This window comes from Perna viridis, chromosome 15 (assembly GCF_037379345.1).
Source record: "Perna viridis isolate PV_CMFRI_1.1 ecotype Kerala chromosome 15, ASM3737934v1, whole genome shotgun sequence".
Taxonomy (NCBI): domain Eukaryota; kingdom Metazoa; phylum Mollusca; class Bivalvia; order Mytilida; family Mytilidae; genus Perna; species Perna viridis.
Window position 1 is genome coordinate 3,431,272 of NC_142459.1, and position 17,683 is coordinate 3,448,954.

The window sequence follows — 17,683 nt, forward strand, 5'->3', positions numbered from 1 at the left end:
GAACCTGTGGTAGGTATTATCTGAGAAGGGATATGTCAGTTGTTTCTCATGTGAGTTACTATTTGAAATCAATAATTTTATTTGTCGGTGTTAAACAGTTGACCACAGAGTCCACTGCATTCCAAACTTTTAAGATGTCCAAAGTAATTTAACTATACCTGTGTTTCATGACTTACAACAAACTGCTTAACTTAAAAAAAAAAGTTACTGAAATGTTTCTTAAGATATTATCCAGAAAAATAAAACGTTTCCTGGAGTAGCTTAATATGACGGAGGAAGTTTTTTTTTTGTATTTTTATATACATTTTGTTTTTTCAATATCAGGACAAGGATGATACAGTAATGTAATGTAGAATTCTGTTATCGGCATAGCAACTCAGCCAATCAATCAATTACATTCTTTGTATTAATAAAACCATCATGATAATTACAGAGCAGTTTACTCAACCTTCCATTCCAACCATAAAGCATAATATCTACCGATAACAATTTTGAAGTTTTCAAATTAACTTTTTCCACATTTTATACATTTGTATATGGGGCCTATCAAAATCTGTACTGTATTATATGAAGTAATAATCCATACTAATTAAGACTAATTAACATCTCTGTAATTCAAAAGCTCACTATATGATACCTCTGATCCAAGATACAATTATTATCAAAGTATAACATTGTTTAACAGGAAGTTGACATGGCTTCAGTCTGAAATCAAATCAGAGAATATTGCACGTGGCTGTTAAGTGTTTGTAGAGAAAACTATAATGAAAATAAGCTGTGGCCAAATAAACAGACATCATGATATACCTCCTGCAAAGATGACAAAAGTATAAAAAGTCATCAATATAATAAATAAAAATATTTACTTCCCATCAATGAATACAGTTAACAGAGTAACTTAGATCCTTGTACAATTTCATAATAATTTCTGCAGAATATCTTCAACTTTAGCTTAAATTGTGTAAATATACAGTAAAAAAGAAGAATCGCAACGGTAAAATACGGATTTGAAATAGCAGAATTCTACTAAAAAGCATGAAAAAAATCACCCCTGATTTATACAGTTTAAAACAAATTTAATAATTCAAAAATTGCCCCAAAATTGTATGTTCTATTTCAGAACAGTCACAATAAGCATAACATGAAGCTGATTTCCACAATGATATTGATGTTTAAATTATTGGGTAAAGTCTGATGTTGAAACAATGGCTTTATAGATCAATAAATATCAATGGCTTTCTCCTTTCTTTCCAGCAACCTGCAAAACAAAAATAATTTGAGTAGCATTGAAGACATTTCTGTGTCATATGCATATTATTTGATATACCCCAAAACTATCCCATCTTGGAGTTTATATTTGTAATTAGTTTTTAAAGGAATTTCAATGGTGTGTACATATGAGAGAAATCTAGATGTTCTCCCTTTCTACAATTAAGATTTTTTTTATATATTTAACAAAACAATCTTAGGAAGGTTTGAACTGCAAATTGCGATATTTTTATTATTGCAAAAAACATGACCCTTTAATCACAATAATTAAAACTTGCATTCTGGAATTTACTTAATGTGGACTTACTTTCAAAATCACAATTATTGAATCAAGAAAACAATTCCAATGTTCTTTGTATACAGTCTAAATTTACAGTATTGACAAGAACCATATGAAGTATTTAAAAATAGCTTTAGTATATACATGTATCATTATTATGCAGACAGGTGTGAATTATGCAATGTTACCTGTGCAATAAATTTGGATAAAACAGATACAAAATAAATTCTGCAATTCCCAGGACTTTCCCTCACTAAAACATCACATTATCTCAAAACAAATTCCACATCCTCATTAAATCTTAGTGTTTATGATTATATATTTATATTCTGGTTATTCACTTTTCCAAGTAATTATCCTATCAATACATACCCTTTTGAAGTCAGTCATGTTAGTTGTTCCTACAGGAGTACCAACAAATCCAATGTAATCTATCTGAGTTACCTCCCCTCCTCCCTGGTTGTCTTTGATGAATATCTACAATGAAAATTGAAAGAGTAATCAAGGGAACCAAGATTCTAGGTGAAATCAAAAGAATGTAATCCTGGGACAAAGACCAGACATGAAAAACAGGCAAATGGAACAAAGAACATAAAGTAACTAAAATAATACATACAAAGTAACAAAATTAATGGGCATCTCAGACTCCAGTAAAAACTGGGAGCATGGATCAGGTGCACCGAAAAGGGTTAGCCTCCTCTTCTAGAAACATCCGCCAAATTGCTCATAAAAAAGTTAAGTCCAGGGTAGACAAAAGAGGAAAAGAAAACTATGACATGTTGAACAAATCAGTTTTCTTGGTACAGATGGGTACAATGTAATAATCGACAAGTTCATGATGATGATTATCAAACTTCTGTAGTAATGACTTCAATCTTGTAGCAACATACCCTGTTCCAGAAGCCTATTTGAAAGAAGTCTAGCCTGATACAAAAAGTTTGCGTAGTTACGGCAAGCTTCAACATAATGTATGAGTTGTGATATGAAAACTCCATACACAGGTGCTTAAGGGATGTAGCCAGAGATGAAAGGAAAGTTGACAATTCTGAATAAAAAGTCATCCCGTTTGTTGTGAAGTTTGGTCAATAGCTTTCCTTTACCACAAACTCTAAGAGTAGATCAAGATATGGGGCTGAAATCAAAATCATTGTCTTTGATAACACAGATTATGGTTTTCCACTTTCTCTTCTTTGGCCAAGTGTAGTGGCAGTATATGTCTTATCACTGCTATTATTTTCTGTATCTAGAAGAAGAACCCATGACCTCCCACACTTGAGATGATACCACAGAGGCAGTACATTAATATATCTGGAGTTCTGAGTCTGGCTACCTCCCTTTAAATAGGAAAACTATGAATTAAATTCAGATGTTTGATAAAACTCGAGGCATTTCTGACTTAAATGCTCCTACTTGATTTCAAACTGTCACAGATCTTAAGGCAAATACCACTGGTCAAATCTGCATTATGCAGTTACTCAGCATGAAGATGCAGAAATAAATGTCTAAATGTTATTGCAACTTAGTCATTTCAATGTAATACAAGACCTGTTTATGCTCCATGCTTTTGGTTGTATTTTATGCAAATGATCAAATTTAAATTAAAAAAAACAGGTATTGTGAAGAGATTCACAACTTTCAGACAAAATTCTTAGAAAATACTGAGAACACCTCTGTAATACCAAAGTTCAGATTTTTTTTTGGTGACATGAGTACTTAATTGAGAACATTAAAATTGAAGTGACTGAAATAACAGTCAAATCACACTGGTTACATTATGATTATCTCCCTTCACATCATATCATAATTTACTACAAAGAAAAAAAAATTCTAGAACTTTATCAAGAAATAAATATCAAACAATTCAGCCACTAAATTCCAGAAAATTCAATAAATTAATCTGTTGGTCAGATATTAAATACAATCTGACATCTGATCATCCTACAAAGTTTCTAAGAAGTCATATCTGACACTGGTCTACAAAGTGGCTGTGACTGACAGACAGAAGTGTCATGTTGTCATGGTGACAGAGACACGTGTCATGTTGATATGAAAGAAAATAAAATAAAGAAGTAACCAGACAGTTCTGTTCCCTTATATTAAATGATACAAATCTCAAAGTTTTAAGTTAATCACAAACTTTGAACCCCTCTCAAAAAATTAAAATCAACCCCTGATTAATAACATACCGTAACACTGCCCACACTCTGAAACTTGACATATCTAAGTGGTATCAATGTTCCTTCTTTTACATCAGCAGCTGACAACCTGTCGTAAACAAAGTTTGTTTGTTTGTTTGTTGGGGTTTAACGTCCGAGCAGCAATATTTCAGCTATATTCAGACGATGAACATGAAATTGATAAATGAACATGAAATGATGATGAAATGAAAGAGGGATGGGACACAAGGACAATTGGGTCGACAAATTTAGATTGCCACTGGAAATAGGGAGAGGTGGGTAGGGTCGGGCAATTTAGCCTCCTGTGGCGGAGCCCTATGGTTCCTACTCCGGGAGAATACCACAGTAGGGTTCTTTAACGTGTGAGGAACGTGGCATCTTTCCCAACACGGGGCACCACTATGGTTTGCGGTCAGGTTTTCCATATTATAGCCTGACAACCCCAGCATGTAACACGCCAGGGGTACCCCATTCAACCACCTGGGGCACACATCCCAGTTGCTCTGTGGGCAGAGCGCCCTAGCCCCTGGCTAGGGTTCTGAGCACTATTTAGTCGCCTTTTACAACAAGCTTAGCGCTGCTGCAGGTCTATTCTTTTAACACCCGGACCTGCACAGGGAGTCATAAACAAAGTAAACATCCCCTCAGTATACAGAATATCAACTCTAGGGCAATAACATTGAGTGAAATGCCCCCATTATACAGTTTCAATATAAATAGAGTTATATACATGTCAGAGTATCAACATAGGTGTTAAGACTTTTTTAAGGAGACTCTCGATGTATCACAAAAAGTTAAAAAATCTCCCACTTATGGACCTGTGTCTTATATGCATTTGAAAATTACTCTCCTCTTATTTGTACTGCTTAGCAATATAAATTCTGAAGAATTTCTGTTTAACAGAACAGAATGCATTTGTTTACAAATAAGTATAGAAAGCTTCAAGTCTGCATTAATTTTCAAAGTCTAAGGACCATAACTCAGCAAAAAATCAACAGGCCGAAACTAAATTCAAACTTTACCTGTAACTTGCTATTTGGTTAAGGGATATACCAAATATCAAATGAATATCTGCAAGCATGACGAAAAAAGTGCTGAAAACTGATTTGTCAGACTGACAGAGTGCAATCCTAAAGTCCCCTTTACCAAAGTAACCATATAAAACTGGATATTTTCATTGAATAACAATAATACATACTCAAATTCTTGTGTTCCATTCATACTCTCTGCAGTATCAAAATCAAGTGACTTTGTTAAATTTTGAAAGATCTTTACTGTCTTTGGTGCTTTGTCTGTAAAATATACAAGTTCATGTATGTCCTTTATTTAATATGTACATGTATATATCTATCATATGAATTGATCAATTGATTGACAGATTGATTGCTGTTTGACACTGTAGTGTGGAAGGTATTTCAAGCATTTTAGGGCAAGAAATAGAACAGACCCTGATTTGTACAATATTAAGTCATACAGACAACACCACGGAATGCTTATTTTGTTGCCCCTTATTTCAGAACAAGTGAGACATAAACCCAAAATCAAATGCAACCTTGTTATAAAATTTCATCAAGATCCCAAGTTATCACATAAAAATGAAGAGTCTACAGATAATGACGACTCTGACAAAACAGTGCCACACCATTATTTAACTTTTTTTGAAAAATAATACAAAAAATCTGTTTGATTTAGCCATACTAAGACAAATAACAAATTACACAAAAATTAACTTCTTTCAGTAGACATTAAAAGGGTAAAGTAAACAAAAAAGTCTTTCCTCTATACTATAGCTTTCAAAAGTTCACAAAAGAAGAGGATGCTTACTCTACCAGATTGCTTATTTATTCTAAAGTTTCTGTGTGTATTCTTTAATTTGTGTTATTCATGGTGTTTTGTCAATATCAGCTTTACTTATCTAGTTTTGTCACCCGATTATTGATTTTCTGTTACTTTTTTCCAAAACCATCCTTACTAGAAACCTCTGCAGTTTGTGTATACAGAAATTGAGCAACATCAACTTCTACATTTTTATACATGTACCATGCAAATAAATTTGAACAGGTGTTAATCTCAATGACTAGGTTGAATATGGATTATACAGCCAAACATGTACGATCCAAGATATGTTCCAAACCACAAGATTCTCATTGTGTGGCACTTCTAGTTGTGTGGACTCTAGAAGATAAAGGTACCTACTGCCTCTGCATGATTTTCTTCAATTTACAAGCAATAAAAAATAAATTGTCTCTTTTTCATAACTTCTATGTCTAAGAACTTGACAAAATGAGCATAAGGTTGTGGCACAAGAAGAAAAAATATGCAGAGATTTTTTTGCATTATCTCATGAATCAATCATCAAAAGTTTGTAAAAGTTGCCTTTTTAAGCTATTGATAGTTCAAATTTAGTTGAAATGAACTATAGAAAAAAGGTGAGGAAAAGTTCTTGCACTTTATCCATATATAAGCAGTAAAAAAAATATCTACATTACAGATGCTATAGGATAAATTTGAATGGCTTTTCGGTTGTTTTCTAGATGTATTGAATAGATTTGAGACAAAAACAGACCAAATTGATGAAAATGATGTGCCATGCATTGCCCAATTCTTAAACAGAATGGTTCTTATTAGTACATACTTTGAATGAGTGTCAAAAGTCCAAAATCACTACTGACATGAAAATAAGTATTCATAGAAATAGATTGGTTTACATTACCGTACAAGAATTTTTAGGATAGGATTAGGCATACCTTCTGGAGCATATAGTTTCAAAGAATGGAGCTTCATTGTCTGTGAAAATTCTAAATTGATGATCAACTGCAAAATGAATAAACTAATTCCATTAATTCATTACATCTGCAGTTATTTTCACAATACATCACAGTACTACATGTATTTGACAACATCACAATGCTACATGTATTTTCTATTACTACAAATTTTACACTTTTAACTGTTGTGGAATCTATCAAAGAGGAACGTTTGGGTAAAATTAATTATGTTCAGTTTTAGTAAGTCATGACAATACAAAAGTAGACTGCATGTTATAATAGATAGTTTGGTATTAAGTTGATATCAAGCAGCAACAAACAAACATTGCTAACAAAGCCCCATCTATAGACAGCCAAATACCAATCCATTATGATAACTGCTATCAAACAGATGAATGGAAAGTGACAGAATGATAGACAGACAAGATCATTTCAGGGATCACGCTTAATATGAGATTTTTTATTTGACCTGGCAACAAAAATAACCAGTTGGCAATTTTCTTGGTGTCTAGGTTTTCTATATTAAAATTGACAGGAAGTTTGTCAGCAACAGATATTCTTCTTTCTATTTAAACAATTGTCTTGACACCTGGTCTGAGTTAATTGACCCTAACCAATTTACAACTAAAGCCAATCAAAGGTAATTAGACCAGGTGACCGTGACTTACAATGTGTCAATCAGATGTAAATATATTATTGAGCCAATCAAAACTCTCATCATCTAGTCAAAGGTAAACACAATCATGACCATGTGCACATGGTAACATACAAGCTTCACAGCCATGATAAACCATATGATACAATCAGAAACAGATTTACCTAATAAAAAAATAAATTACATCCAATTAAAAATAATTATCCCATTAGGAAGTGTCTAAAACACTTCAAAATGCAAGAATTAATAAAATTGAATAGATAATTGAAAAGGGACACAATTAATGGTCCATGGTAGTTTGTTGAAATGTTATCACTTGAAAAAAGAAAAAGAAAATGAAGTTTGTTAAAAATTTGTAAATAAAATATCAATTTAAATTTTAAGATCAATTTAATTAGACAGATGTCAATAATAGAAATAAAACACCTGGAGTTGTACTTTATTGTTTTGCATATGAATAGTGACTAATGGTTATAATGATCCAGACTAAGACTAGAGCTAAAAACCAGCTTTATGTATGCATCAAGAGTGAATCTTGGGCACATGTACATCATGAATGAAGGGGTTATTTTGATAAAATTGACAAAGATAACTCATCAGGGGACTTAATACTGTCATATTTTAAAAAATTAGAGAAATTTTCGTTGGCACACATTTTTGTTCTAATTTATGAAAATTGGCAAGAGAATTTTGGAAGCCAGAGCAGCCCCTGCATTCTAATAAACAACTCACTAATTCAGTTTGGGTATGAAAAGGTATGATAAAAGATCACAAAGTTCGTAATTAAATAAAAGAACAGTGTTTCAATGTCCACGCTAAAAAAAATGTGATAAACTTTAAATTCAATGAAATTTTCTAAATCCAAGGGCTGTAACTTCCAATAAAATCAACCAACCATAATCAAAGTCGAACTTAATCTGTAACTTTTCATAGTAAGACTACATACAAAATATATAAGCAATTGGTAAAAGCATTACCAAAAAAGTGTGGACAACTGTAAATTCACTGAAATTTTCTAAGTCCAAGGCCATAACTTCAATAAAAATCATTCAACCATAACCAAAGTCAACCTTAATCTGTAACTCCTCATGATACGGCCACATACCAAAAACAAACTTATTTGGTAAAAGCATTTCAAAACAAATAGAGGAAAACATGGGCTGACGGACAGACAGACACACGGACGGACACCCAGCATTTCCTTGTCCCCTTGCAATGTGTCACGGGGGACAATTAAATACCACTTAAAGACCAACATCAATGGGAAGTATTCAGACACAGGTGACCAATCAAAACTATCTAAAAATACAACTTCAGTGTTAACTACAGGGTAGTGGATAAGCATGCTTAATCTACATTTCTTTTGTTCTACCCCAATCCTTACCTGGAAGAAGTATATATCACAAATGCTCATAGACTACTCAACAGTTTAAGGACAAAGATATGCATTTGAAATAAATAACCACTTTATACTTTACTTTAATTGCAAAAATCAGGTGCTAATTTTGGCATATTTTAGGAGTCTTTCTAAGCATGCCTAAATAAATTCCACTAAATATTTACTCTGGGCTAAAGAATTTTGTGCAAAACTAAGTAACCGCCAAAATAAGAAATGCAAAAATTTTTAAATATCTTTTGGCCTAAAATCTGCCAAATAATCCACCATACAATATACTGATTACAGAATAATCTATTTAATCAAAAGAATGCTTATACATAAAATTCATTTCAAGTAAAAATACTCTTTTTTATGTTTATTAAATAGAATGTTTTTTAGACATACCAGTATATATTACATGTATGAAACTCTGCTACACTTGTACATCACATTATGTTAAATTACAAGAAATTTTCATATTTTTTGCCCTATCTGATAATTCAGCTGGTTATTAAGATGCCCATCTTTGATGCAATAAGAGCAATATCTCCTAAAGGGGCAATGTGCATGGAACTAAATTTCTAGTACTGAAAAAAAATTACATGAGATAAGGAAAAATAAAAATTAAAGTGTTTGTATTCATATTTGAACTAAATCACATCTTTCATACCAGCCCTAAACTTTCACATGCTTTAAAATGTATGAAAAAATATGTAGAAATTTTTCTTGTTTTTCATACCTGTTCGTCACAGTCAGATTCCAGGTAGCCTCCTTTTGAAGACAGAGCATGTTCTAATGTATGTTCATCTGATTCATTTAAACATTCACAGCCTTTAGAGCTGATAAACGAAGATAGATCCATCTGTAATCAGTAAACATTTAAACATTGCCAGCCTTAAGATCTGTTAAACATGTACTATTACAATTGGTATTTTTGTGTTTCGGTCAAGCAAAAATTACAAAGAGAAAAATGCAACAAGGTAAAAGAATAACAATATTTCTGACAAATACTTAGGTTGCATAAGTGTTACAAAATAATACTTTAAAGTGCATATTTTATAGAATTACATGTAGTATCTGATTTATTTTGGCCAGTCATGGCTTTTTTTCACTTGAGTTTAGACTATATCATAAACTTTACCTTAAACTGTGACCAGTATTACAAACTTGACATGAGACGTTGACCTAAACAACTAATCTGACATTAAAAATTTGATGTTTATATGTAACAGGACCGTAAATTGTAACCTATACAACCTACTTGATCTTGAACTGTGACCTACATAAGTAACTTGACCTTCTGTGACTTATATATATATCTTACATGTCCTTTGACTGTAACCTCATCTTCTCCACCCTCAGAATCTTCACCTTTCCATTGTTTTATCTTCTCCTCTAAAGCATTAGGGTCTGCACCTCTCAACGTGTCTATTTTGGTTTTGTTTTTATAGAATATGAAAGTTGGCATGGCAGAAATCCCCTCTGAACTTGCCGTTCCCTAATAAGTAAATAATGTAGGTTTTAATACCAGTTTTATGGATGAAACTGTATCTCCAAACTACAAAAACGCAATATACCATAATTGCTTCAAATATGTCAAGGACATTATCATGATTATTGACAGACTGAAACATTTATAATGAGCTGCATAGTTACAGGCTTCATCAACATCAAAGTTATTATAGAAATAGTTAAGTGTTTAAGAGGTTGTCCTATGATATGGTTGGCTCAGGGTCATTTTATCCCACCGAATTCTTCGTTTCAATGTAATGTTTATATCATATGTATGTCAAATAATAAAAAAAAACTAAGGTGACAATGGAATGCTGGGAAAACAATTTTAGAGTTCCCTAACAAAGTAACAAATTTTGCACATAAATGAAGAGTTATCTCCCTTTTTCAATGAATTTCATGAACATTCAACTTTGAGAAAGGATGCATTTGTAATTTGAAATGGATCAAAATATTTTGAAAACAAAATTTGTCATGTGCAACCTACTGCCATACATGTACACCCTCTTAATTTTAATCATTAATTTGCATACATGAGGTTTTCGATGAAAAGATTGTATCTTTACTCTGTAAACAACCACCTCCTATGTTATTGGATGGGTCCCTATTTATCATTGTTATTTTTCATTTTCATAGGACAAAAATAATGTGTCCAAAAAATAGAGCTGATTATGAAATAATATGAGGCAGGTGTAATCAGTACAAGGATGAAGTTAATTATATTAATATTTTTAAAAATAACAATGCCTTATCAGTTTTACAACTAGGATTTATTTTTCTTCATACTTTAAGAATACATTAAGGCACAAGCTACAATCATTTATTGTTGTTAAAGATATGAAATAAAAAAATCCTTGCTTTGTATTATGCTTGGTATTACAAGTTAATTTCCTGTCAGACTGAATTCAGGCTCTCAGTGTTTCTAAGGTGAAAGGTTCAATTCACACTGATTACCATTATGAGGACTTTGTCATCAAACAAAACCAACCCGTATATCCCATTTCACTTGCTCACCTGACACTGGTCGACATCAACCTTGAGGAAGACAACATTTGGGTACTTTGTGCTCAATTCAGCATAAATGGGTGCTATTCTCTGACAAGGTCCACACCTGATATAATAAGGAACAAATCATATTTATCTTTGTACGTACAAAAATTAAGTATTCAAAGTAATACCACTTCACTAAGACCTAGGTTTCATGAAAACATTTAAATTTAGGATTTTCCTCATCTCTTAGAGTTTTCAAGTGCATGAGTACTTTGTGGTCAAAATGTAAAGCAATCAATAACATTAAAAAAAGAAACTGATTGACTTATTTTGTTTTTATATATATGTAGTCTGGATATTCATCTATCAATATTTAAAAAAAATATATCATGATTTTAAATGCTGACAACAAACCACAAGATTTTTTATTTTTGGTTAACCTGATTCCTGAGCAGAGGTGAAATGTCTTTTTTTTCTAGGTAACATGTATATGTGTGCAATTAGTTATAAGCTGACTTAAGTTAGGAATGTCAGACAATAAATCAATTCTTTTTTTGATGTAGGTTGAAAAGGTGTCATCCTGGTTTGCCCACTTTTAATTACAGGTATAATTAAACATAAGGGGTTATGTTGTTTAAACATTTAAAATTTTGTATCTGAAATGTACCTGTATTTTACCTATAAAGAATTCTATAATAAACAATAAAGCTGTAAACATTATGCTTAATTTTAAAAAAAAAAATTTGTAAAACTTTGTATAATTTTGACGAAATACTTTATGAGATCATCTACACATGTTTCTTCAGCCAGACCCGACACATCTCTCAACAACACCAGCTATAACTCCAACAAGACACCATATTCATCGATTAAGAGACAGCAACTAACAATGCAGCACACACCACCTTCCCTGGGGTTATTGTTAAAGGCTTCTTCTTCCACTTTATACAGTGTATTTGGTGAAAGACACAGAAATGCTGACTTCAGACATACTACAAAGACATCACCCAGCTTGTATGACAAGCAGCAGTCCTACCACTCGTACAGCAACACCAAATTAAGGACATATAGCTCAACGCACTTGAAGACATCGGAGAAGCTGACAAAGTACCCGACACAACATCATTCACCAACTATGTGACAGAGTTTGGGTTGAAGGACACCCTTTCTTATTGAACCACTACCAGACTGACGGACCCCGCACCACCAACATACAACCACATGGAAGGCTGGCACAACAAGATCAAGAAGAAAGTTCAGTATGCCCACCCAAAAATCTACCAGATCATAGAGGTACTACAGAAGACCCAGGCAATTACAGAATGCACCATCATCCAGTACGCAGCAGGAGAAGCTGGCCCACCAAAGAGACGCAGATGCAGAGAGATAGACACCAGACTTCAGCCACTCAAAGACAGGTACCACCAAGGACTCATCAACATGGTAGACCACGTTGACACAGCATCCCATCTACTTCACTTGGACTTCAAGACTGATTTCTTGATTGACATTGTAAATATTGTATTTTTGTAATATGAATCAACAGTGCAAATTTAAATATATTTTGTGATGAAATATTCATAATTTATAAATTCAATGTTTTGTTTTATGTATAGTGCTTCATATATTTTGTTTTCAACATTATGTGTCTTAAATTGTGCTTATACATGTACATGTAAGACAAAATAATTAATATGTGCTATGATTGTATAATATACATTGTGTAAATTATTTTTTTCAATATTGTTATATTAATTGTTCAAATTAATTATAATTGACTTCAGTGAAGTATTATTGAAGTATATAAAGATATATTATTCATCTTTTTTTACATTTAAATATTAAAAAGAAACTACACAGTGAAAACAAAATCTTCTTTTTACGCAGATATACAATCTTATTATCAGTAAACCCTTAGTCTTTTTTGTTTATTGAACTAATTGATAATTGGTATAATTAAATGAGGGCCAGGATTAAATCGTTGAAAATCAATATTATCATTATTATATGTATTTACACGTAATTTGCAGTGAATATACATGAAATCCCAATAGTGAATGATACATGATGTACTTATGTTCAGCCAATTTACATACATGTACATGTAAGTAAACTATAGAAATGCAGTAAACACCTCTAGACTTGACCTCAATGTAAGATCCATACCTGTATCACCCATAACAGAAATTATGAAAATTGTCCCCCTTTGTTTCTGATTTTTGTTCATATTACTATGATAATCTATGAAAATATTTATTTAAACTTATTGATATTATTTAGTAACTTTTTACTTTCCCACAGTTTCAAAATATTTAGCATTTTCTTGACAATAAGGATTAGGATTAAGACTTTTTAATTGCAAGATACATGTATACTTTTTTCCATGTTTGTCAAGGGAAGTGATAACTGGGGCTATTCATAATCTCCTTTGAACACAGTGTTCACTGCCTAACTACCAAAGGGCAATTAACTGTTATAACAGGTTATATTTAAGTGTCAAGATTAGAAATTAAATCACATACATGTAGAGCTATTTTTTTTCTAAATGGTAACATACATGTAATTACAAATGTAGTTAATTCCAGTTGTCAGGGATATAAAAAGAGTTCAGTTTTAGCCTTCAACAGACATGTGTTTGGAATATAGTGTAATTATAAGGACTGCAACATAAAACATGTATTTACTAGTTTTGCAATATTCCGGACTTATAATATACATGTATATGGATATTTGTTACGACTGTCACATGGTTTTTAACTATTATTAACTATTTCTGGTTATGCGTCTGATCAAAGTTATGCGTCTGATCAAAGGAACTTACTACATTATATCATACACTATGAGTTGGATTCATTTCAGGGAAAGTACACATGTACATTAAAATTTTGAGTTGAGCAGGGCTCAACCTACATGAGAAAAACAGGGAGAAGTGACTTCTCTTTCAGAGAGACATTAGGGAGAAGTGGGGATGAACAGGGAGAAGTGAATGCATATGCACATCAATTACTAATGCTTTTTAACAATATGTGTGTTATATCTTACTTACATGCACATAATGTAGGCAAGCATTTTCATATATTTATTTTCTTTTATTGAGATAAATGTTACTTTTTCTTTATGCTACATATGTAAGTAGCTAAATATTTTGGAAAAATGAAATCAGCCTGCTGATTGAATAAATGACTGTATCCTATATTCATGAAGTTGAATTTCTAATCTACACCTCTACCCCTTACCAAATTTGTTGCAGCAAAATTAATAAATGTTTGAGCAAAGCAAAGCTTCTTGCGATGCATTGTCCTATTGATTTTGTCTTTTTTAGCAGCACTGGAATAGAAAATTTTCAGGCTGTGACATTCTGTTAGAATTTTCATTTTGTTTTGTTTTTTTCCCTGGTCCCACTTAATCCATAATGATTTCTTGTTCAAAATATCCAGTCTCTTGGTATAAGTTGATCAAGAGTATCAATAGTCATGTTAAAAAATTATTACTGACAGAGTCAAGACTAAAACTTCATTGACACAAATTGTAGCAGTTGGTACAAACTCATCTCAAGCTTATGAAATGTTTCGTCCAAATGGAGAATATACTATTCTGTTTGTTATGAAACATCAAGATCAAAAGAACTCTGGGTTTTCTTCCGAATTATCAATTGAGATAAATTTAACCTGTCAAAGGAACCTGCACAACTATTTTACACATTTCGAAACAAAATGTGAACAGTAAGCTGAAGTGAAAAATGTTCATTCCGAATCCAGTCTTAAACGTTTGAAATAAAAAGTTGATTAAAAATATTTGCTTGAAACCGATAATTTGATAGATTTTGAAAATTTTCACAATTTATTTTCTTGAACGGGCGCCATTTTTGTCTAAATTGTTATCGAAAGAGAGATAACTCTAGTCAAAATACCGCAAAAAGATAGAGTACATGGTCTCAGTATCGTATTTATTTTCCCATAGACTTCTATAGTGAAGTGCATATTTTTAGGATTTTTTAAAAAAATATGTAAATTGATTCAATAAAACTTTCACTTATGTAGCATTTCTAAGGGCATGTGAAAAAAATAATTTCTTGCAAAGAAAATAGGGTGAGTCCACGAAGATCAGACAGAAAAGTAGTCTTGAACTATAAGTAGCCATTTCCCCTACTTTCACTTTCGTTTTGCACTCACCTTACCAACCTTTTCAGTGGAACATTTTTTATGTTATTATGTTAGATTTTCTTTTAAAAAAGTTCTTCATCTTACAGTGTGATGTTTGCACTATTTTATAAGTCATTGTTCATCTCTTGACAAAACATTAGTTTGTAGAGAGGCAAAAAGAAAATGCACTATATTTTTATAGCATCCATGTTTTGACGTACACCCGCTCAGGGATATGCAATACGATACTGGTACCTATTACTAATAAACATTTCAACTGTTCTAAACTATAGATATGGTCATTTCAATTATAATAAATCCAGAAAAAATGATACCAATATCATAGTTTTAAAAAAATATAGCTTTTCATATGCAGAAAATGCAGATTTTAAGCCATTCTGGTACCCCAGGCAGATACAAATGGACCTCAATATGACAGGAAAATGATTTTTTCTTTAAAACAGATAGCTATAGTGTAAGAAAAATAGTTTACTGGTATAAATATCATAATAATATTTGTCTGCTTTGGACACTTTTTGAAAAAATTCAGTTTTTAAATGAAAAACACCATTATTTTTCTTGTCGCATTAGAATCTGTCCATTTGAACCACTAAAAAAAGTCCACTAAAAAATTGGCTGTTGACTTTTGTGACATTTCTGTTTTTAAATCAATCACACAGTCATATGGCAACTCATTTTAGCTATTTATTTGAAAGAAAAACAAAAAATAAAAAAAAATATTCCTTTTTTCATATATAAGAAGCAATGTACGGAAAATGACTATTTTCAAGTCCTAACCACATACTTAAAATGTGTTGTAACTTGAAAACTATCCTTTATGCAGGAGTATTACTTTCTTTAGGTTACCTGAATATAGATATGCTCATCATAAATAGTCAAGATAGTAATTTTATTGAACTGATATCCTACAAATTCATGAAAACAAAAAGCATTTCCAAATTTGGTAAAGTTAACCATAAATGCAAAAAACCAGAGCTACCATAAAAAATCAGGTTCAAAAGTTGGCTAATTCATCTTAAAAGTGTTACCTGCATTGGGGTACTACTTTTTCAGCTGGTAAAGACCACTTGCTGAATATTCAACTTTACTTGAAAAACTGGCTTACTAGGTCTCACTATCGCATTAATTTTCCTATATACTTCTATAGTGAAGTGCATATTTTTAGGATTTTTTAAAAAATATGTAAATTGATTCAATAAAACTTTCACTTATGTAGCATTTCTAAGGGCATGTGAAAAAATAATTTCTTGCAAAGAAAATAGGGTGAGTCCACGAAGATCAGACAGAAAAGTAGTCTTGAACTATAAGTAGCCATTTCCCCTACTTTCACTTTCGTTTTGCACTCACCTAACCAACCTTTTCAGTGGAACATTTTTTATGTTATCATGTTAGATTTTCTTTTAAAAAAGTTCTTCATCTTAGTGTGATGTTTGCACTATTTTATAAGTCATTGTTCATATCTCTTGACAAAACATTAGTTTGTAGAGAGGCAAAAAGAAAATGCACTATATTTTTATAGCATCCATGTTTTGACGTACACCTGCTCAGGGATATGCAATACGATACTGGCACGACATGGGCGATATCTGAAAACAACAGGGTGACTTCAATTTGCTTTTGGTGTTGTCTGAGGGCGAAATGAGCGACTCAATGCCGAATATTTCACCTAAATTGCCCAGAAACATGAGCCCTGGTTGAGGAAGTATAAACATTCTTTCATTAATAATGAAACCAAGGACTATTCTATTATGCTCCTATTCTTAAGACCCTTGTTAGACATGAATATGTTAAAAGGCAGACAATACATACATGTATAAATGGTTATTACTGAAGTAATACCTATCTGACTATTGAGCACCGTTATCATGACTCACAAGAACACTGTTAGAGAAGGCTAATGCTGTGTAATGGGAGGATTAATTCTTTAGCTGAACTGGTTTGTCACTGGCTTGTCACAGAGTGGTCTAGGGTTCAATCTTCGATATTATTTGACTCACAAAATTATACTCTGCTACTGAGGATTGAACCTCAGAAAAAAGAATTAATCCTTTAGCCAAGTCTATTAACTGGCTATTTAAATCTCACTACCTACTACAAATGCAGGTAAGCCATCCTGCCACAGCTGAGATAAAGAAATCTATATACACTTGTGTAGCAGATATGAATATGTCACAGGAGCTATATTTGTACATGTAGCTATGATTATGATAGTAACAGAACAAACCATAGCCAATGGCCATGGCCCATGATAAACACAAATAACTGTCATATTAAATTAACGATAATTATTGTAGGGAAATAACTCACCACGTTGCATAGAAATCGACAACAACAAGTTTTGTCCCTGCATTCGTTAGTTCAACTTGAAACTGGCCATCTTCTGTAATAGTTCGTACAGCCATTTCGAAGTTTGTATTTAGTTTAAAATTATTTCACAGTTTGTGCCGGTTGGTAGTTTTCGCCTCCCTTGCCAATTTCCGGTAAATGTTAC

At 32.2% G+C, this 17,683-nt stretch overlaps 1 protein-coding gene across 1 annotated transcript; it reads right to left on the bottom strand.

Annotated features, from left to right (window-relative positions):
• Positions 1-844: 844 nt before the first annotated feature.
• Positions 845-17,683, bottom strand: LOC148596548 (thioredoxin-like protein 1). The gene is made up of 9 exons (XM_088562739.1): positions 17,500-17,683; positions 11,054-11,150; positions 9,852-10,025; positions 9,267-9,389; positions 6,474-6,540; positions 4,925-5,018; positions 3,736-3,814; positions 1,922-2,026; positions 845-1,258 (listed from the first exon to the last, which is right to left on the bottom strand). The coding sequence occupies exons 1-9, from the start codon at positions 17,592-17,594 to the stop codon at positions 1,229-1,231; spliced, it is 864 nt and encodes a 287-aa protein (XP_088418865.1). The 5' UTR covers positions 17,595-17,683; the 3' UTR covers positions 845-1,228.